We start from the raw sequence: 22394 nt of genomic DNA on the forward strand, positions 1-22394 counted from the left end.
AGAATGTTCCAGTATAAAGAACATCTCTAAAAGATAGGATTAAAAAATATATATATATATTCACATAAATATAATGGATGCTTAGCATTCAGTGAACACGAAAGTATCAGAGACTATCACGACACAGGGATCACCTGATAATAATGAATAAACATCAACTCTTCTTGGTCAAGTGACCAATATTATTTCACAGTTGACTGTGTTGAGCACAGAGCCAATGACCTTTGCCCTGCATTTTAATAATTTACTGTAGTTTTACATTAAATCACAATATAATTGTGAAGAAAATTAGTGTTTCTTTGTGGGGAGTGCAGAGTAATGCCACTAATTGCATGTATAAAAGCCTTCCCGAGGTTGTATTTTCCTGTTCTTTCTTGATTTGGAAAATTAAAACTATGGTAATTTTCTGCTATTTGTAAGAGGGAAAATGTGCCAGTGAAATGTATTCAGCTAACTTAAAACGTCAAAGCTTTTGGCCATCGTTTTATGTCCAGTAATGACAAACTGTCAATTTCATCACATTATTCAGGAATATACTAGCAACTTGTTGCAGATCTCAGAGTAGACAAATTTCTTAAAATAGATGTGATCTGAAAGAAGAAACAGTCTGATGTTTTTTGGTTTGTTTTTTCTTGCACTTTAATATTTGAGCAACTTTACATTTAGAGCAAATCACCATTTTTTTCCTGATAAAGGAATGGACAATAGCAAATTCATTACATTAAACTTAGTAGAATAGGAGATTAAATGAATAGTGCTTTAGAATCATTTTTAGATACCTGGGCACTTTTTCTTTTCAGATGAGTAATTATCAAGTAAAAGACTGAGTTGATTTTTTAAATATATGGAGTTTAAAATTTTATAAAAACATGTATATTCACAAGTATACGTCCACGTGAACATCACTCTGGAACTTGGAAGGGTTAAATCCGACCTCTGTGGTGTTATGGGTAGTGTTTTCTGGCGTTGTCTAGTACCTTGAGTTTGTTATGGATTCAATATGTAGTGTCATCATAAAACAGTTGAACCTGCATTAGCCCTCATTGTCTCAGGCTAGAAGCTGAAAAATTCAAAAAATGAAAAAGCTCAAGAAATGAATATTTCTGCTAATAGCATGTCGGTATTTTTCCCTTACTCCATGGACATTCTTGCTCTCAAAGGCAAACTGCACAACCCAGGGTACTAGGGTTGGAATCCAGTGTTTATTCAAAAAGGCACCCTAAGGCAGTTGCAGAGGAAATGCTACATGTATGAAAAAAAAAAAAAAAAAAGGTAGCCGGGAAACTAAGCTGATCTGGGCAAAGCGGCAGCGACTGTCTTTACTAACACTTGTTTTCTGAGAGCCTATGAGAGAAATGGAAATAATTAGAAGGACCCTGAAAGGGTGGTATTTTGTTGCTTGTTCTCCTTATATGGAGCAAAGTAAACTGCAGTAACACTTCTCGGCAGCTGGTATATTCCCTACTGCCACAGGGACAGCAGATTTCTGGGTGGAGGAGTTTGTTTATACCTTAACAAATACAGGCTGTTTTGTTGATTAAATAAGCTACAAAAAAAAAAAAGAAAGAAAGAAAGAAAGAAAGCATGCCCCATTCTCTGTTTTCAAACACTTCCCCCAATTAGAAAATGTCTCATAAAAATCCATCATGTGATAAGATCTTGCTTTAGTCCCAAACCAAGTCCACTTGGATGTCTTCAAATCTGAGTCCTGAGGGAGTCCACATTTTAGCTAAGAATGTAGTTACTCTGTCATGAAACAGAGAGCTTTGCCACTTGCTTGTTTTGGAAGGAAAATAAATTAAAAAAAGATTGCAGGGGATTTTAGTTATTATATGGCCAGGGCTCCATTTAGAGTCGGTGGCATTCAAAGCTGGCTTTAGTCACAGCATGATGCTCCAAAAGTCCAAGTGTTTCCTTTCTTTCTTTCTTTGCGTTTTTTTTTTTTTTAAGCGTTACTTCACTGAGGCAGAGGGCTGCCTTTGAGTGACGTCACGAGTTTGAGCAGCTAGCAGCACAGGAGAAGGGAGGCTGGGTGAGTGACAGCCCAGCCTACTTTTTAATAGCTTTGTCATGTGACTGGGGACTGTAGTAAGACAGGTGCCTTCAGTTCACTCTCAGTAAGGGGCTGGTTGCCTGCATGAGTGTGTGCTCTGTGTCACTGTGGATTGGAGTTGAAACAGCTTGACTGGCGTCATTCAGGAGCTGGATGGCGTGGGACATGTGCAACCAGGACTCTGTATGGAGTGACATCGAGGTGAGGTGGGGCTGGGCTCAGCACTGCAGCCAGGACGGAAGCTTCCCTCGCAATGCAATTATTCCTGTAAGAGGGGGAAGGGCTTGGGCTTGGGCGAGGAGAGGAGGCAGCAAAGTAGCCCGGGCAGGAGCTTTGGGAAGGGAATCTCAATCTTATCTTAACTCCAATAAGTTTGCTATTTTAAGGTGGCTCTGAGATACCGTGAACAAATCAAAGCTCAGCTGCTGTCATCAGGATCTGTTGCAGTTAGAAACTCTTTCCATGTGCCTTTGGCTCTGTTTCTACTCATATGCAATATTTATGCCCGAAGATATTGATATGAATCAGAAGCTGAAGTCTTTCCAGTGGTGTTTAGTGGCCTGGTTGGAAAAATGCCATTTCTATTTATAATAAGATGAAGATAAAAATATTAAAATAGATGGGCTCAAATCTAGTCAGTTTTGACTCTAGTCTGGATTTTTTTCTTCTCTCTCTCTTCATCAGAGAACTCACAGAATCCTAAATAATCCTGCTGGGCTATTTTAGATTGCTTTTCCCACAGAACACAAAGCAACAAAGCGGATTCCTTTAAAACTCCTCTATGTGGTTGAAAGCTTTGGCCAGCAAAGAAAAAAAAAAAAAAAAAAATGCCTTACAGTGCAGGGTTTTCCATCAGCGTCAGCGGCAGGGAAGCCAATGGTTAAATCTCTCTGTACCACGGAGAGCTGCCTGAAGCCGGAGAGAGAATAGAGTTTATGCAGGACTGTGTGTGGAGCTGCTCGCTGCTTGTGTAAAAATAGATGGCCATACATCAATTCCACAGTCTCTGCTGGCTACAATTCATACAGGGGGGAAAAAAGCGAGCCGGTTTCCTCGTAATCTCTGGAGTCTAGAGTGACTAGCAGGGGGGACGGAGGACCGCGGCATGTTCGCATTCAACACAATGGAATGTTCTCGGGAAGTTTGGCCAACTTGGGAAACAAGCAAAACTTTCTGTGGACTCTGGTGAGATGGACCCGAATTGAATTGCAGGGAGGATCTGAGCAGCTAACAATGAATCTGGCAGAGGGCTGGGAGAGCTTCCTCTGGGAAGCTGGGGGCACGTAGGGTAAGGGGAGGATCAAGGGCTACACGTGATTTGATTAAATAAGATGTCCATGTGGTGCTGCGATACACATCTAAAGTGAAAATAATTTGGCCAAGGCCGTCTGCGAATGCATTTTTCCTCTCTAGTGAGGCATGCCCTGGATTCTTAACTCTTCGCTGGGCTTGCAAATGCTGGCTCCGTTTGTCCTCTCTTGCCTTGGCAGATGCATATTTGCGGATTGTAACTGTTCTTATCCTGTTGTGATTTCTTGGTAAGGTGGAAGAGTTATGGATAATTCATATGTCCTGCAGCTCTTACGAGTCAGGGTTCTAAGTGGCTTCAAAGTCCTAATTGTCTTCGAGTAGCTGGAGTATCCTGCGGGCGGTTGTCTGGCTGGTACTGTGGGTCTCAGCTGCTGCAGTTTCATTTTTCCATCCTGTATTCTTCCTGATGCTGCTAGGAGTTGATTGAAGAACTAGATCGTATGGAAATAGGGAAGATTTATTTTCCTCATTGGCATTCCTGCAGTCATTTTCAAATAAGCGTCAGAACCGTTTAGAACAGTGGCTTTTTAATTTTGTTCTTAAGGAGGTGAGGTCTCGGGCGAATTGTCCAGCCGTGGATTGAGTTGTCGGTCAGCTGAGACGGGCCAGTCGCTTCTCTATTGCGCTGGAGGCAGCAGGCTGCTAGCAGCCCAGGCTTGGTGGTGGCAGCCCTGGGAATCACCTCCGCCAGGCTCAAATATTACGAGCAGCAGGTAGCGTAGGTCGCTTTCATTTTTTGAGTCATTAATGTTTGCTGTCATCCTAAAACGTATTATGCCCTTTTGCACATAATGACGGGACAGTACATTGGTTAATAAAGGCCTCTATCACTATAGCTACTCAGAGTGCCCCGTGTTTCACAGTTTAATGAAGGTGATATCCAATAAGCTTACCAAGATTGATAGAGACAGTTCCGATGACATACACTCTACTAAGACTGTCATTCTTTCCTGACCCCTGCCCTGCCCCTTATCCCCTGTCCTCATTTTTTTTTTCAGAAGTAAGATTCTTTTTTCATTAATGTAATTAATGTGGCCAAGTCCACTCTTTCTGCTCTCTCTCTCTTTAAAATTTACCATCGATGGCACAAAAACCTCCAAAAGGTTAATGGAGAATTATACTTAATTATAATGTTTCATTATCATCAGTGCAGTTAAGCTAATTTATTGTCTGCTCTTTAAGAGAAAAGTCTGTTGGGGTGAAATAACGTACAATAATTAGCCTTTTGTGTTTAGTGACTGCTTTATCCTCTTAAATCTTATTATAAAATTAAGGCTATGGTTGTGAAATAGCTGTCATAGTTGCAAAGAGGCAGTAGAATGTGTCTCTGTAATTGCAATAAAGCACACCTGTTACAGATGTATAGGGAAGCAGTAAATATCAGAGTGTCAGATGAGGACAGTTACAGGGCTCGGACTGTTAAGTCTGGCATCCTCCAAAGGCCAAATATAAATTAATAACAGGAACACTTGCTACCACTAATGTGTTTTAGATTATCAGGATAATGCCACGTTCAGAAGCCCTGATTTTATTAGCACGTCAGCATTGGCAAGAGCACATGCGCATTTTTCAATGATAACAGAAAAGCAAAAATGAGAGAGGCAGACAGAGAGGAGAGGAAAGAAATATGTGAATTACAGCAGAGTAAAATACAAAAAATTGATCTGATCTTTTTAATGGTTTTCAAACGTTACTGAAAAATACATATTTCTGAAAGGTTAAAGGGTTTTGAAGAAGTCATGCCTCGAGAGGGCTGTTAAAGAGGGAGACAGCAAGAAGTTGTCCACCAGTTGGTATCAGCATTCCCAAACACGGGTTCTAGAGGATGCTCTCCACAAAAGGAATTTAAGCCAGAAGTAGAGATCCTACGTTGTCTAACTTATTTTTCTTTTTTGTTGTCATTTTTGTTGTTTATGCTTTTTATTGTAAGGACTCTCCCCTAATCCTAGTGGGTTTTGCACCAGTGAAAAAGTTCTCCCCTTGTCTCTGAATTGGTCGTGTTGTGGAAAAGTTAACTGTGTGTGGGGGGGTGTGTGTGTTTGTGTTTGGAGGACAAGCAGTGGGCAAGTGTGGAGACTGGGAAGTGTTGTGCCTCTAACAAAATCCAAACACTGTCCCAGAACAAAATCTTCTCTTCAGCCCAGCCTCCGCTTACTTATCAATCTAGTCAAGTATACGGATCTGTAACTTTGGGCTAACTCCAATAATAAAAGAGAAAGACCAATAAAATGATAAGGACAGAGTTGAGATGAAGGGGGTTGCCCTTTCTTGGCATTACCTTTGTGACTGCAATTTGGGATCTCAGTGGGGCCCAGTGGTCTTAGGGAGGAAGTGCAGGAATTTTCAGGCTTCTCCCAGCCTCCCCTTACCAACTGCTGGCTCCATTACCCAGTACCTACTGCTCAGCGTGGTGCTTACGATTATGCTGCTGCGTATGACCCGTGTAACGTAGCCTGCCAGGGATGACAGGGGTGCTTGAGAAAAAAAATCTGCGTAGAACTTATTTTATTCAAAATCTAAATGTCAAGCAGTATCTTTAGCTTCATGCCCAACTGCTGTCTGGATGGGAAGAACTCCCCAGCATCTCTCTTGGCCTTGGAAGGGAGGGCCGTGACGGTGCCACCTCAGAGAGTGTGCCTTTCAGTTGAGACCCCTCGGCTTGCAGATAGATAAAGTCCTTATGGCTCTGGCATCACCAGATCCCTTCAAAAGGAAGTTTCTGCAGGATTCTTCACAACTGGCAGTGATGAATCAGCAGTCCGATAGCCAATTCGAGGTTAGAAGCCCACCTTAGGAAGCAGGTCCACTTTCCTCAAAAACCCACAGTGCAGGAGAGTTAACAGACCACTTACTCTATGCAAGGAGGTGACAAGCAGCCCAGTCACGGTAGAGGGTATTTTAAGCCTCTCAATATATTGAAACCATTTTTAAAACTCCAAATAAAAAATTATTCTTTTGAATTCACTTAGAGCATAGTTTAGGGATATATAAATGATGAACAAAAACATAGTTGTGGTGTGCTAGAGTGGTTTATTCTTTTCAGACTTCAGGTGATCCCAACGGTATACACATATACACAGACGCACACACCAACACACAAGACTTGCAAGTTACACATAGTGAAAGATAACAAAGATCATAAAAAATACGATTTTTGTCCTTCATCTCAATGGATTTATTTTTGACCTGTTTGAGAAGTTCAGAAGCTCATGAAAAGTCAAGTAAAAGATTTAAATAACAATTCAAGAGAACCATAGACACGTTAAAGGACGTTGCATCATTAGTTGCTAAATGAATTATATGGATTATAATGGTTAAAGAGAGAGTAAATGGAGAAAGTTTTCCTGATATAGTTCTTATGTTTTTTTTCCTCCCATTTAGTAATCGTTTATTTTGTCTCTCGTACGTATGATGCAATTCCAAGGTGAAATCAAATTTGTATCCTTCCCTCAAAGGGCTTATACTCTAAGAGTAGAGTGAAATTTTGCATATAGTTAACCAGGAAACAATTTGAAACTTGGTCAGTGCTAACTATCAAAGAGGTACCAACAAATCTAAGTTGATTTCTAACTGGACGAATCAGAGAAGGCTTCATGGAAGCATGGCATTTGCTATGGATTTGGAGGTAGAATTGGGGATGGAATGGTTCTGGCAAAGTATCCTTTGGGAGCAAAGTGAGTTAAAGAATTTAGGATGTTTATTCTGGGGACTAAAACCCTGGAAACCAGCTTTGGTGGTGTCGTTGAATTAACCAGGCTTAATTCCTATCACATGCTATTGCAGTTTAATAAATTCCTGCAGTTAATGAAAGCTTTTTTCTTTCCTCCCCTGCCCCCTGCAGTGTGCTGCTCTGGTTGGTGAAGACCAGCCTCTTTGCCCAGACCTTCCTGAACTTGACCTTTCTGAACTAGACGTGAACGACTTGGATACAGACAGCTTTCTGGGTGGACTCAAGTGGTGCAGTGACCAGTCAGAAATAATATCCAATCAGTACAACAATGAGCCTTCAAACATATTTGAGGTAAGGACAGCCCTTGGTGAAAATTAATTTCTCATTGAACTTGGCTTATGCCACACTAACATATTATTGGCCTGAAAGCATAATGAGTTCTTACTTTGCTGTCACCAAAAGACTTTTTATCATACTTAGGCACTTCTATTTTGTGGAAAAATGATTTTGGAAAACAAATTTTTTTTTTTTTTTTTTGAGAATTAAGGCCCTAAGGACCCACAACAGAGTGCATCAAACTCTGTTGAAATACTAAGGGATTGTGAAAGAATAAATGACAAAGAAGAGCAAACGTCTACACCTGTTTATTCCTGTCTATTTCCCACAGAAAATGGTGCCTACTGTAAACTAATGTAAAATGTAAAAGAATACATTTCTTTTTAACCAAGGGGTGAGGTCTACCTTTAATTATTTTACAAAGTAGGTGAGCAGTTTTTTTTTTTTACTGTCATTGTCATATTTATAATTGTACCTCTGATTTCTTTATATTATGGGAACTTCTAAGCCCAACTACTCTGATATTTACTTATAAATTAGTCAAAATTAATTTACTTTTCAGTAGTGAGAATTACCTCCCAGACTCTAGACTCTATTATAAGCCTACCCTGTAATAAAGAATGTTAATCTGCACCTATTAAACAGTTAGTTTGAGAAAAGAAGTTTTTTCTTACAAGATCAGTACTCATTTACTTGAAAATAAATGGTTTCTTAGAGGGACAAACTCTGGCAAGTGAATTGAGTAAAGATTATCAAATCAACTAGTTTTCAATATCACCACCACCAGCACCACCAGTACCATGTAACATTTTCTATCTACCATGTGCCAGGCTCCATACAAAGCCCTTTAAATGTATTTTTTATCCACCAGCAGAGACATTTCTTGTACTTCAGTGTTGTTTGGTTGAAATCTCAAGTCATTAAGAAAGCCAATTTTACAATATTTATTGAGTTTTTCCAGCACCCAGCACATAAAAGGCACTGAATAAATGTTTATTGAGTCATTAAGAAAACCCATTTTACAATATTTACTGAGTTTTTCCAGCACACAGAAGGTGTTGAATAAGTGCTTCGTGAATAGTGAGTGAATGATGAATACGATATGTTCATAAGAGTAATAGTAATAACAAAATGGCCAACATTTTGGCACACTTTTGCTTTATGTATGTCATCGCACTCATCCCTCAAAACAACCTATTGTTTAGGTACTGTTATTATCATTCCCATTTTACATATGCAGACAGTGAGTTTCAGAGAGGCTAAGTGATTTTCCCAAAATCACACAGTTGACAAAGACGTGGGATTTGAACCCCAGATGTATCTGACTTCAAAGTCTATTATCCTTGATTAAAAATAGAATAACAGTGAATTTGGGTGACAGCCATCCTTTACATACCAAGCTGCTTCTTTGCTCAATATATTTAAAAATAGAACAGAATCTTTCCTTTCAGTGTTGGTTGACATGGAAGCAGGTATATAGCTGGTGAGCTGAGGTGGCTGTAGATTCTGTTGACCGTTAAGGTTTTATAATATGTCTGGAGCATTAAGTGGGTCTTAGAAAAGTGCTTAAGGTAATGGAGTGAAGGCTGGGGAGAAGGAATCAGGTGGAGGAAACACTGAGGGTTTGTGGTTAGTTATACTTTCCCAGGCTTCTCAGCCGGGTCTCAGAAAGTTCATGTGAGGACTTGGCTGGTTCGAACTGGTAAATTGAACATTCCTCATTCAGTACACTTGTCAGGTTACAGGCCCATTTTAAGTCATGCTGCATTAAGTAAACAGTACTTTTAAAAATGTCCATCTCCATAGACCTCTTATCTAAACATCGACTATTTCATATTGGGTGAATGCCATGCATTTTGTAGAAGATGGTTAGGGAAAAACTAAAAGGTGGTTGGGGTGATGGCGTGGTAGTCAAGGCCTCCCTCGTGGGCTGGTTTCAAAAAATACACCTTTTCTTCATGGCTGGTGTCCCTGTATTTCATGTCGTGGCACCTGCATAAGGTACTTCTCATTTACACTTCCGGGAGACTCGGTTTGGCAACTAGTTATATATCTCTAGATGCTTAATCTACACAAAGGCACCCCTTTTGTTTTCCTATATAAAGACTTAGAAGCCATATAAAATCATCGAGATGCCCAGGGCCCCAGGACTGATGTGTCAGGAATTCTCTTAGTGGCAGACAGCAAAAGTGACTGTATCTATAAGTCCCCATAACAGTTTTCTCTGATGTCACAAAACTCATTCTTCTTTGTCGATGCCAAGGGTAAGGCCAAATATGGCAATACTGTTACACACAGCAGCAGCTTCCTCAGCATTTGCATACAGAAAAGATGCCTCTACTCTTTGCCCTCTAGCGTTAAACTCAGACATCTTTTCTATAACGAAAAAAAAGTGTGTTTTGAGCATAGGTGGAATTCTAAAATTGTGTCTTCCCCTGTGAAGAAGCTCCATAGGCAACAAAATAACCCTTGAATGGCTACAGCTTTGCACATTGCTTCTACCAAAGCTGCATTACCCCAAAGGCGTTTCCCAGCGCCTGTGACTTTAAACCTCTCACAGCGGACTTTCACCTGTGCTCCGCTGTTCTCCTCCAGTTCTCAAAACCCTGCCTCATCACATTTGTGAAGGCCTTGTACTTGAGCAAGCCCAACAGTCACGGTCTCTGCCACCTCTGATCTGCCAATAACAAGCATTATCTACCTCGGATTCCCAGAATAAAATAAGGCACCGAGCAGTTCAACACTTTTCCCTGACTCAAGTATCACATTGATGACACTGCTGGAAACTGGCCACAGGATTTCTGAATTCTCATCAAAGCGGGAAGAAAGCGGGTATTTAGAGTTACATTTAGTATTGCAGAATGTTTAAACGTTGGGAATAAATAGAAATTTCTTCCTTTGACCTCTTCCATAATTTGAATCTTAGTTTGATTTTTATGTATTGGATAACTTAAGAAGAAGGAGAAGAAAAAGAATGGCATTGAATGTCCCAATTTGGGAAATAGTGAATTCCTGAGTGGGGGCAGAGTGTGAGCTGACACGTAATTGTGCATGTTGGTTGAGTAACTGGGCACACAGACAGCGATATCTGCTTGCACAACCTATGTTTGGATGTGTAAATGCAGGTGACCACGTGTGATTCAGAAGCCACTTAGCAAAACAGGACACAAGGCCTATAGGTGCAGTACCCAGTTTATCTTATCCATGTGTCAGGAAAACAGGATGCTGTCCCTGGACCGGCTGGTAGCAAGATTTATGTTTCAGAATATTGCAACACAACTTCCTTCTCTCTGTTGCTTTGTGCATTGTTTGAAGGAGGAGAATAAAGAAGTACTTTTAAAGCATGGCAGTGTGTAAAGATGGGTGGCATGGGTTAGGTTAAATAGCACATTGGCTCTTCTGGGACATTGTGGGCCACCTTGTCTCTGCTTTATTTTAACCTCTGCTTTGATGCCTCCTTGATTCCACTGAATGGGCATCTTTCATTTGTTGGTCTGTTAACTTCTGAAAGCAGCTACTTGGGGTTCTTTAGTACATGGAGAGTGAGAATGTAGCTGTCTCTAGGTCATTGCTCATAATACGTACTGAAGGCTGCCTTTGCTAATGGGGAGGGAAGGTCTCTAAGCTGTGGCCGGCATTCACGTTGGGTAATTACTGAAACTTGCAGGAAGGTCTGATACTGTGAACTTTTGTAAAAGAAAAAGGGTGGTTTCCTGCTATCTGTCTGTAAGGTGTCCTGCTATATGCCACCGGGGAATGGTGGATGGAAGCTTTCAAGAATATTCCATCATTATGGTGGGAATATAGATGATTTTACATTTTTTCCTTCGACTTTCAGTTGTATTCTAAATTTTTTCTACAATGGGCATGTATTATATACTTATGAAAAAGTTAAAAACAACAGATGTTGGCTATTCAAAAGACTGTGAACATTTTGGGAGCAGGGAACCAGCTTGTCTTGTTCACTGAAGTTTTTCTAGATGTTTTCTTAGAAAGCAGGCGAAAGTGTGTACTCAGTAAATAATTGCAACCTCATGAATGAGTTAACCATCATATATTTATTGATGGTGTGAACTGCGTTAGTTAGTGTGAAAATTAAATATAAAGCTCCAATGGATCTACTTCCTAAAGGACTTTAAATCTAGTTTGGGAGGGTGAAATCAGAAACCATTAGCAAATAATGGAAGACTATGTATACAAATATACATATATATGTCCATGTTCATATATATCAGTAATTGGAGAACAACATAACACTATATACATCCATGTATACGTGCACATGTATATTTATATGCATGGGGTTATATATTATATATATATTAGCAATTGGCAAATATTGCACGACTGTGTGTATTCATATGTACATGTATATATGTACGTGTGTGTGTGTGTGTGTGTGTGTATCCTAGCTAAGGAGGGAATCAGCAAGAATAACATCACCAAGGTTAATAAGAGAATAAGAGTGAAGTCTTTTCATAGACGGATTATGAAGGTGAAGAACTTGGTTTACTCAAAGTGAAAAATGTATTAATGGGAGCACAGGAGTAAGATAGGTAAGTCTGGATTTAGGGTGGGTACAAAATTATGCCAGACCCTGAGGACCCGGTTGCAAGGGTTTAGAGTTTCCACGATAGGAATTAGGGTGCCACTGAAGATTTTTAACAGGAGAGCAATGTGACGGAGATGGTATTTAAGGGTGATCGTTCTGATCGTTTTAAGAGCTATGGACAAGCGGAAAGTAGAGGAAATCCGACAGCAGGCTCTGCTGCATTCCAAACCCCATGCGATGCAGGTGCAGGGAAGGGACAAGGTGACAGCAGAGGGGATGGCGTCCAGGGAACAAAATTTGAAGCACCTCAAAGGAAAATTCCGTCAGTCCTGATAAATATGAGTTAGGTTAGGGAGGGAGGTGGCAAAGCAGGCTAACTCGAACATATTCCAAAGGGAATTGGAACTTCATGGGTATCTATCTGGTTAAGTTTCTGCTCACCTTGAGGAGCTGAAGCACTTTCTTGGACTGAGTCATATTACAAAGGGGCTCCCATCTCTCCCATCTGCTCCCATCAGAGGCAGAACCTATTTAACCCAATCCACAAATTCACGTGGTGTCTGCTTTTTCTCACTTGTCTCCTTGGAGGAAATTCTGTGGCCTTCCATGGAAATGAATTCCTGCTTCTGACTGTGCCTGAGGTCAGGCAGACTTTTCTATGAATGGCAAACCTCTTGGAATTTTAATAAAACAAACAGAGAAAAAAATGTGTGTCCAAACCACCTCCCCTTAATTTAATCATCAGGAGAAGAAATTCTCCTTTTTTAAGCAGAGAGACCGAATTCATTTACAATAATCACTTCTTGAAGATTTCTGGAATTTCCAATTTGCAATCAATAAAGGTTTGTCATTTAAATTCAATTTATGGCCCACAACCAGATTTTTGCCACACTTGGTGTGGACGCTTAGGGAGAATATAGACTTCAAGTAAGAAAATAATAGCCATTTAAGTGGGGAGATAATTGGCTGTAACATAAGAACATTGAAGAATGTTGAAACTCCTGGAGACTTATGGAGTATTTTAAAAATTTATGTTGTACTTATCTTTGCATTTGTAGTCTACCACAAAATTTCAAATTCTGGGTATAAATCAGTTAGATGTTCATCTTGGTGAGTCACAAATCAGGAAGCAACAATCTGACCCAGCCTGTGTGCTGCTTTATTTTCAACCTCTACTGTAGGCTTATCCGGCTCGGAGACTGAATAGTGTTCATGTGTGTGTGTGTGTGTGTGTGTTTCTCTACACACCTCAGTTAAAGACTGTTTAGACTTCTTGTCTTGATAACATCTGCCTTATCTTGGGAACATCTGTTTATCACCCTGTTTCCTCCTCGCCATTATGTTGACCACTGGAAAAATATGGCTCAGGAGCCCTGACCCATGGGGCTATGTCTATTGGCATCAATCCCTACTAATAAATAGTAAGTCAAAGGGTGCCAGTTAAATGACATCCTTCACCACTAACTTTCCTGATGGTTGCTTTTGTTAGTGTAAGTTGTGGTTACAAAAGATGAGGTCGGCTGCTGTTTTTCAGGGAAGTCAATCCAGTTCTTAGCCATTTGCAGTTTGGAAAGTGAGAATCCATATGTGTAATTGGGCACGATGATTGTAGAAGGTACTAGCTTGTGTTTTGGGGGATAGAGACCAACTATTTCGATACTCTTGGCACTCCAAGAAGGAGGTGAGACATATTATGGACATATCTTGGGCTTTTCCTACCTCCTGGACTCTCCAGTGGGTCACTGAACTAAAAATTACTCCACCTGGGTATCTTTGGAGCCGGGAAAGTGGAGACCCACATTCACAAGGAGGAAAACTTGGGGAGGAATCAGGAAAAAGTGGCGCACTGCCTCTTAGATTTACTTCAAAGATATTAGTCGAGGTTAAAGTAATTAAGATTCAGGATGCTGCAGTGGACAAACTGTCTCTTTGTATAGCAACTATGTGTGCTTGCATAGTAAGCTTATACGTAGTGTCTGCTTGTCCTCCTCCCCCTATCTATATGAAATGTTGTGGAAACACAGCCCAGCAGATGGCTCACCTCTGAATGAGATCAACACACAAAGCAGATAAAAAGATGAACACTAAAGACCGACAGCCAAATTGTTCTTCCACTGTTCTCTACCCCAGACTTCACATTTTTAACAAGGTTTATCTGTCCCGATAATTATGTGCCTATTCTTTTAGCAATGAAAACTTTTATTGTGTGTTTTATAAAATGAATTGCCTGTGATGTAAAACAATTTTGTAAGGACCATTGTTTTTCTTCTTCTTTAACCTCTCAGGTTGCTTTCAAGATTGTGCGCTCTGAGGTATAGTTTGAAAGCAAAGCAGGGTACTGTGTTTTACCGTAGCCTGCCAAAGATGCTGAATTACAAGCAGCTAGAATGAGAGCAAGGGAAAAGGGGAGAGAGATACACAAGGAAATACACACTCTTACTCTTGGCAAGGGCAAATTTTTACGAAGATAAATGACTCTTATCCATTCCTCAATTTACCCCAAAATGATAATAGGAGATACTGTTGTGCCTTTTCTGTTCCAAGATGATAGAATAATTTGCATAGTTTCAGATCCTAAACGCTGATGCTGTGTAGACCTGCCCATCTCCATTACTAGAGCAAGTTATTCATTCAAGGTTTGCAGCAGGATAGATTAATGAATTACCAGATCTTGCGTAAAATGACTTGGCTTGACTTTTAAACAAGTAGGCTTTTTTTTTGTTTTTTTTGTTTTTTTTGTTTTTGGCCAGTCTTGTGATTGGTGTTAATGGGCTCTCTTTCAAGCCCCCTCTAGAGTTGTTTTTCTGGTTTTTTTTTTTTTTAGAAGTCTCTTTGTTAACTATTTCCCCCACTTTTTCATTCCCTCCCAGACTTCTGCTCAGAAGCAGTTAGTTCAAGGAGGTAAAAGCAGGCGGGTCGGGCAGGGAGGAGGGAGGAGACTTAACAGCCAAATTCTTGGTGGCCGATGCCCTGCCCTGTGCCACATCAGCATGATTTATTGGAGCCGAGTCTTCGGCACAACCGAGTTTAGTGTGAGATCCTTGGTGTTTCTCACACAATATGCAGGGCTGGAGCTATGAACTTCGAAGGAAAGCCTCAGAGCTATTTGCAAAGTGCTGGTGCTTAGTGAATACTAAATTACATTTAGGAAATAGTCTATTGCTACCAGCTATACTTCATTTTTATTCTTGACACAGACACCTAAATCAGAGAATAGTAACATTTCAGAGATTATGGAAGCAGTTTGGGTATGTTCCAACACTATAATAGGATCAGAATTTTAAGGCCTTTGTACTATTACCAATAGTCACTTAGTTTCTACTGCAGTGTACTTTGTAGGGAATTACAGCTTTTACTAAAAAGATTAAAATGCTATTATGCAAATGATTGCAGTATGTTATTGTGTTTACAAATTAACATCCATGGCTCAACACACAAATTAACTAACTATTCTATCTATGTTATTAAGGATTTAATAAAGTAGCTGTTAATAAAAATGGGGAGCTTGGAACACTTAATAGGAAACAGTTGTGATTTAACGCAGAACTCAAGCCTTGTGTTTAAGGTTCTAGGTGATATAGTGGTAAAATAAAGTTGAGCAAAGCACAAAGAAGCACTGGGACGATGAAAGTCACAGAGCTGCTTGTCTGAGACACTGATGACCATGAACAAGATAGCTTCAGCCTACAATATACAGTGGGCAGCATATCAATAGATCTAAGCAAAGCACACACACCACCTTCTATTAATAAATAGTTCATTGAAATGATAATCGCCCTACACTGCATGTTTGATATGTTCCATACACACAGAGAATACTTAAATTATTCAAAAATGGAGCTCAGAGCAAATTTTGCTGTGGCGAATGGGATTTAGCTGCAGAATATCGCCGTGTGATAAAAGAGGGGAAGGCTAGGTTCAGACTAAGATGGCTTTACAAACAGCCTGCAAATTGCTATTCCTGGCTGCTCATAAGAGATCATAAAAGCAAGGAGATAAGAACCGCCAAGGTCTCTGAGAAATTAATGTATGTGATTACGTTATCTTGTGGGTTGGATTTACTAGACAGACCGACAGCACCTTCACTTCAGTCCAACAGGAAAAGTAGAAAGGGATGTAGATTTTGAATAACAAACTTTGTTAGAGTGTGGAAGTTCCGAAACACTAGAATTAAAATCTTTCAAAAAAGATCCACGATTCCGGTCAGGGACTGCATTGCTAGATCTCAAAATGAGAGCTAAGGGTGTTAATTACTCTTAAGCAAACAAACAAACAAAAAAGGAAACAAAAGAATTACTAGAAAATCCTGCAGCGACGTAATTCGTATTTCAAATATTTTTTATTTATTTTTCTTAATAGTCCCATACAGACGTTGAAGCCTTCTAGATAAGCAGTAAGCTTTTGAGGTCTACCTAAAAACAAATAATTAAATGAAATAATAAGTAAACTATTATCCTTTTAGATCTACCTACAGAGGGCCGCCAACTTGGGCTTCTTAGCAGGAATATCAGGGTGTACTTAAAGAAACATAGGAGCAGGGAAGCAACCACAAACTTGGTCAAGGTTTGTGCCCTTGCATACAATACAAGCAATTTATTTTGTTCCAAATAGCACTTCTGTCGTTGGGAAACTACTTATGCAAATTTGTGATATCTAGCTTTAGCAAGGCACCTGGTTCCCTCATTTCCTTCCACATTTGGATAAATTGTGTTGTTCTTCACTCTTCCAAATTTGTCCTTGTGGAATCGAACACTTGCAAATTGGTTGAAGCTTGCTAAGAGAAAGAAAGAAAGCGGGGAAAGAAAGGAGGAAATGATTTGACCAAAAACAGTGTCTGGGACAGCTTATGATTTGATGGTTTGTGGCCTTGTCCCGTTCCCAGGCACCTGACAGAGAACGTGGTACAATTCTGTTATGCAGACGTTCCAGAACTCTTGCCAACATTCACCTGACATGACCAAGGTTTAAAGAACTGACTGTAACTTTACACAGCATAGTGGAACTGTGTGCCTGTGTGTGTGTGCATACACATTCGCATTCTTTTTTTTTTTTTAAAGAACAAAATGGGATACTTGCCATGGCTGGGTGGTAAAATAATTAGTCCAGCAGACAAATGTCTTGGCCCATGTTTAAACAGAGCTTTAAGGACACAGTGTTCTCACCAGTCACATACCTAAATACAAACCAGTGTCAGCTGCCATGCAGACCAAAATGTAATAGCCTGCTTTCACATAGGTCATCGTCAGTCCATTTTGGTCAGAGTCACACTTCACATCTGTTTCTGTGCGCTGCAGCCCCTTAAGGTGGCAGCGGGCTTCGTAAGAGCACAAACAACCCAGCTATAAATTGCCACTGCTGGAGTTACTTTGAATAAGTGTATACTGTTTCATATTTATAACAGGGAGCCTTCGTAATATGCACAGTGAATATATAACACCGATCAGTTCAACAAGCATGAAATTGTATGTTGTCAACTTGTCACATAAATAGAGTCATATTCTGGCTTGCGATAATGTTGAACTAACACTTTTTTCCCCCAGAATTGTCAAGAGGGTCACAAAAAAAATTGGGAGGTAGCACTTCCTTTGGGTAGATAAACAGTCAGGGCTATTGTAAAGTTGATATTACCGTTGATGGGTTCCTTTTCTCCCTTCTCTCCAAAGTGCTTACTTTTCTTGGGTGAATGCTAATTGGCTAATCTGGTGTGTTTCTTCTGTCATCCAATGGTATCATTTTCAGTCAGTGCTAGAAGGCTTTTTTTGGGTTATGTATGGGTGAGAAGCTTTTTTTGTTCTCCTTTGAAACAATTTTTTTTTTTTGTATTCTTGTAGCGCAAATCAGTGCTAATTGTCATGAAATTCTCTAACCATCTTCTGGCAAGCTCTCTGTTTCATGTGCACTCCAGTTAACTCTTAATTCATTACCAGAGCCCTGGGTCATAGTGAAGGCTGGACATTTTGATCAGACTTTCCCACGACAGAGAATTTAGACAGATGCAGCAGAGAAATGATTGAAGCAAATGTGCAACTTACTGAGAGGAGAAGGGGACAGATGAAACACACTCACCAGTCTCCGGGGAGCAACTGCAGAGACCAGTTTCCACGGTGGCTGATATTTCGGCACCAGAGGCATGAGTAGAAACGGATGCCAAGTATTTTTGAACTTTGCAGAAATTCTTAGCGTGTGTTCAACACTCCCCACCTTCCTTCAAATGGTCTGGAAACAGAAGGTGTTGCCGGCTATCTCTGCCGTCATGTGGATTTTCCTGGTTAAGATGCCAACTTTAAAACCTCAGGACTGTGCTTTAGAATGCATGTATTACCAAGGGGGTATGACTAACACTCATCTTTCATCCCCTATCACTTGTGGTACGGATGGTCACATTTTCTCATGGAAGACACCACTTGCCGGCCAAAGCTACCGGTCTCCAACTTGTGCGTATTTTCACATTTCTTCATGCTTCTGGATTTTAACAGTTTCTCTGTTCTCTCACTGATGTATTTATCCCTTCATGAAAAAAAAAAATTACTGTCAGCCATCAGCATGCCCATCTCCTTGCCACTTTCTGAAGATACAGTGATTACGTGTAGACAAAGTCCGTGGTACCATGGAGCTCATGGTTAGTGATGAAGACAGGGCTTTAAAATCAAGTGAGATAAGCTCTCTGATAGAGAAAGCAGAGTGGGGGCTTTCCCCACCTGCCTGTTATCCTAGTTATCGCTCACAGATAATTTCTGCCCTTCTCTGGGTTGGTACACTTATCATCTTCAGAAATGCCTTCACCTCGACATGGAATTTTGCTGGAGAGCATCTCTCCTAGCTAATGGGACCTTGTGTTCCAAACCAAGAGCCCAGGCATAGGGTCCATCAAAAGCAGAGCACTGGGACAGAATATTTGAATTTAGAGAAGCTGGGATTTATGGTGTCCTACACACTGTGTATTGAGAAAAACAGCAGTTTGCTCATTGGAATGGCTGAGAGAAGAGGAGAGGTAGTCAACCTAAGGAAAGAGGGCAAGGCGGTCAGCAGAAAGTTCTCTCACCAGTGTACAATGCTGCCGTGAGTGGAACACTGAGCCCCTGGCAACGTATTTGGGGCTACTTTGGATGAATACCATTTTGCACCATTTTAGGCCTGTTGACATTTCTCTGTGAGAATGATATTTCAGTCCAGCTGGAAGGCCTGACACACTTTTTGTCTATATGCGACACCTTGAATATGTGGCTTTTCTACGTCTTGGAGCTTTCTTTGTACTGTTTCATGGATGGTCCTACCTGCTTCCATGAATGAGGCAGGCACAGGAAGAATGCTCACTACCTCTTTCCTCTTCTCTCTGGAGGTACCAAGCAGTACATCTCTACTGGGCCTGATTCAATTAGATCTCTTTCACTTCCCTGTAATTCTCCGGCTTAAACTGTTTCTCCCCAGTCCTTTCCGAGAAGTTTATTTCTGATTTGAATGGTGCTTGCGTAGGGAAAGAAGTCCCTCTATTATAGGAACGCCCTTGGTTTTTCCATGGACTCTTGGCCTAAGGACATTAGCTTCGCTGGGTGCCATCACATTTGTTCAGAGGTGAAGCTGGAGCTTCTGTGTTCCAGACATAGTTCTCCCAGGTGTCCAGGGATCCTCGCCAACTCAGATCCTGTCCAGAAATGTTCTCATGTCAGGATCCTCTTGTGTCTTGCCAGCACATGTTTAGCAGGGACACCCTGCTCTCCTCTGAGCCACTGATATCAGCTTGCCTTTTCTTTTAGGCAGTGCTGCCTGATGGGCAGGCTCAACTCCTGTTCCCACTGGAGAAGGGTCTAGTCAAATACCCGAGCATCTGAACGCCACGATGCTGCGTGGGTTAAGTGACTTCTTACCCCGCTGGTCCACAGTTCTAGGACTCTGTGTGCAGTAGATTTGAGAGTTATATTAGGTCACAATGCCACTTTCTAGCTCCTTTAATCCTATCACCTGGCAATCCCAGCAATGTAGCTGAGGTAGCTTCCTCTGTCCTAAAGGAATTTGTGTCAATTTCTCCTGGGACAAATCTCATCTGGACTGCTTTGCAATATTTGTTCCAACTGAAAATTTTGACAAAGACATTCTGTCCACACAGAGCCAAATAATTTTCTGTGTTTAGATGCATTTGGAGGTAACTGAATGTTGCCTGGTCTTGGCAGATAACTGAGTCTGACAATCCACGTAGCATGATCCATGCCCTGTTTAATTTGTCTTTGAATGGCAAATGTGTTTCTTCTCTGAGTCAGCAAAAGGCATGAGACCCTCCAACAGTACTGTGTGACCTCCCTCCTGCTTTTGTGATATGGAAAAACAAAACAGCGATCCCACTATTTTTCCTTTAGTTGCTGGTTCGTTTTTATTTCCAGCGACATGTTTCATAGCTGAAAGGGAAGACGTATGTTCCATAGATGGGATGCATTTTTACTTAATCACAGTGGTTATTTTTATGATTCATATGAGGAGACCTCATTTCTCTGGCCATGATTAACTTAGTAGTATTAATTGTCTGAAACATAGCTGAGAAACATACCATTTGTATAAATGTCTCTGAGAAGCCAAACCAGATGAAAAAAAAAATCATACCCTCAAACTCAATGCATTTTATTCCCAGATAAGCTTCTCCAGCTCTCACTTACCACTTGCTTCCTTTTGTTTTACTTGCAGTTTACACCAATCTAGTTATCTGTGTTCTGAGCACATGGGAGATTAGAAGAAATGATTTAGAAAGTTAATGAGCTTGTAGAGGCAAGGGCTGAGAAGTAGGAACTGGCCAAAACAGATGAGACTAAAAACTACAAAAAGTAGACACTTACTCAAAATATGACTGTCTGGGGCCATTTCAGTTGAGGGCAAAGCGCCCTGTATTTCTCAGGGCTATATTTCTAAATAGCTCCCTGTGGCCATTTTGCAATATCACACAATGCTACAAAAATCAATTCTCATAATTTGTAAGATCAGGGAAATATGTAAATGATTTTGAAATCTTCCCATTAAATGCTTTAATAAAAAATTGGGTGATTAACCATTCAGCTTCTTGATTCATCTGCACAAGTGCCCATGTGGATTAATGCCTGATCATGAGAAATAAATGAGGCATATATGCAAACACACACGCATATTTTTACATCTAAAAGATTTTCCTGGGGTCCGGATATCATCCGGACCATTTTTCCCACGTAGTAGTACCTAATAGGAGAACATTCCACGTAATGTTAAACTTCATTGTATGATCTGTCAGATCACTTTGTCCCTTAAAAAAACACAACTGGTGGGATTTCCCTGGTGGCGCAGTGGTTAAGAATCCTCCTGCCAATGCAGGGGACACGGGTTCGATCCCTGGTCCGGGAAGATCCCACATGCTGCGGAGCAGCTAAGCCTGTGTGCCATGACCACTGAGCCTGCGCGCCTAGAGCCCGTGCTCTGCAACAAGAGAAACCACCGCAATGAGAAGCCTGCGCACCGCAATGAAGAGTAGCCCCCGCGCACCGCAATGAAGAGTAGCCCCCGCTCGCCGCAACCAGAGAAAGCCCGCGCGCAGCAACGAAGACCCAACGCAGCCAAAAGTAAAACCAAACAAAACAAAAAGAACACAACTGGTAAAAATTTCCTCCAATAAAAAGATCACTGATTTTTCTTTTTCTTGTCAGGAGTAAAGCTCTTTGGCTATAAGGCCATTGGTCAAGACAAATACAGCTCAGCAGAGTTATCCTTAAATAAGTAATTCCCCGCATTACCTTAGAAGGAAATTACTGATAATTTTCCCCTTCGTTGCTTTTCTACCCAGTCCCCAAATAAACCACCCCTCCAGCAATGCATAATTCATGTGTCTATATTCTTTGAGAACACACTCAATTGTATTACCAGTACTATGAGTAATTTCCCCCTTTTTTCCCCATTTTGTTTGGAGATCCTTATAAATAGAGGCTGTAGGGCTTACAAGACAATCACTAAAATGCGCTGCTTGGTTTTGGGTAAAGGATTTCAGATAATGTGCAGCACTGAGTTCTCTAAATCTCATTTCTCTCTCGAAACCCAAGGAAAGCTATAACTGTGTCTTCTTTATCCAAACTCTCTGGCCCAGCTCTGTCACCTTTCACCTGAGGGGAGAGAACGGACAGCATGGGTTTCTCTATATGGACCCTGAGCTTGGGTTGGGCCATGACCCCTCATTAATATTCAAACTTTGGCAATCTCAAAGAATGCCATCCACCCTGACTACTGTTAGCAGCCCGGCTCCCCTGGTACTTCTCACGCTTCTCCCTTGTATGAAGACATTTGTGCTTCTCTGCATGTCCCCTTCAGGAATCATCCTTCCGTTGTTCAGTTTTTCCCTTTCTCTTTATGGCTGTCATAATAGCTCCTGATACAGTCGGGCAGTGGTGACCCTGTCCATCACTCGTCTGCAGGCTATTCTTGAACCAGTGGATGGTCCCTGAGTGACCAGATTCATTGTGCAGGTGGTG

General features: G+C 40.9%; 1 protein-coding gene across 8 annotated transcripts in view; it reads left to right on the forward strand.

Moving 5' to 3' along the window:
• PPARGC1A (PPARG coactivator 1 alpha) overlaps nt 1-22394 on the forward strand; it is a 113061-nt gene that overhangs the window by 10868 nt on the left and 79799 nt on the right. For 6 of the 8 annotated variants that reach the window (XM_028492093.2, XM_055086120.1, XM_055086121.1 and 3 more), the window contains one exon: nt 7206-7385. In XM_028492093.2, coding sequence (XP_028347894.1) covers nt 7206-7385 — 180 coding nt within the window. Of the gene's footprint in view, nt 1-978; nt 2255-7205; nt 7386-22394 lie in introns of those variants that run through there. The other 2 variants (XM_055086122.1, XM_007130763.4) reach the window with 2 other exon arrangements.

This window comes from Physeter macrocephalus, chromosome 7 (assembly GCF_002837175.3).
Source record: "Physeter macrocephalus isolate SW-GA chromosome 7, ASM283717v5, whole genome shotgun sequence".
In the NCBI taxonomy this organism is placed as follows: domain Eukaryota; kingdom Metazoa; phylum Chordata; class Mammalia; order Artiodactyla; family Physeteridae; genus Physeter; species Physeter macrocephalus.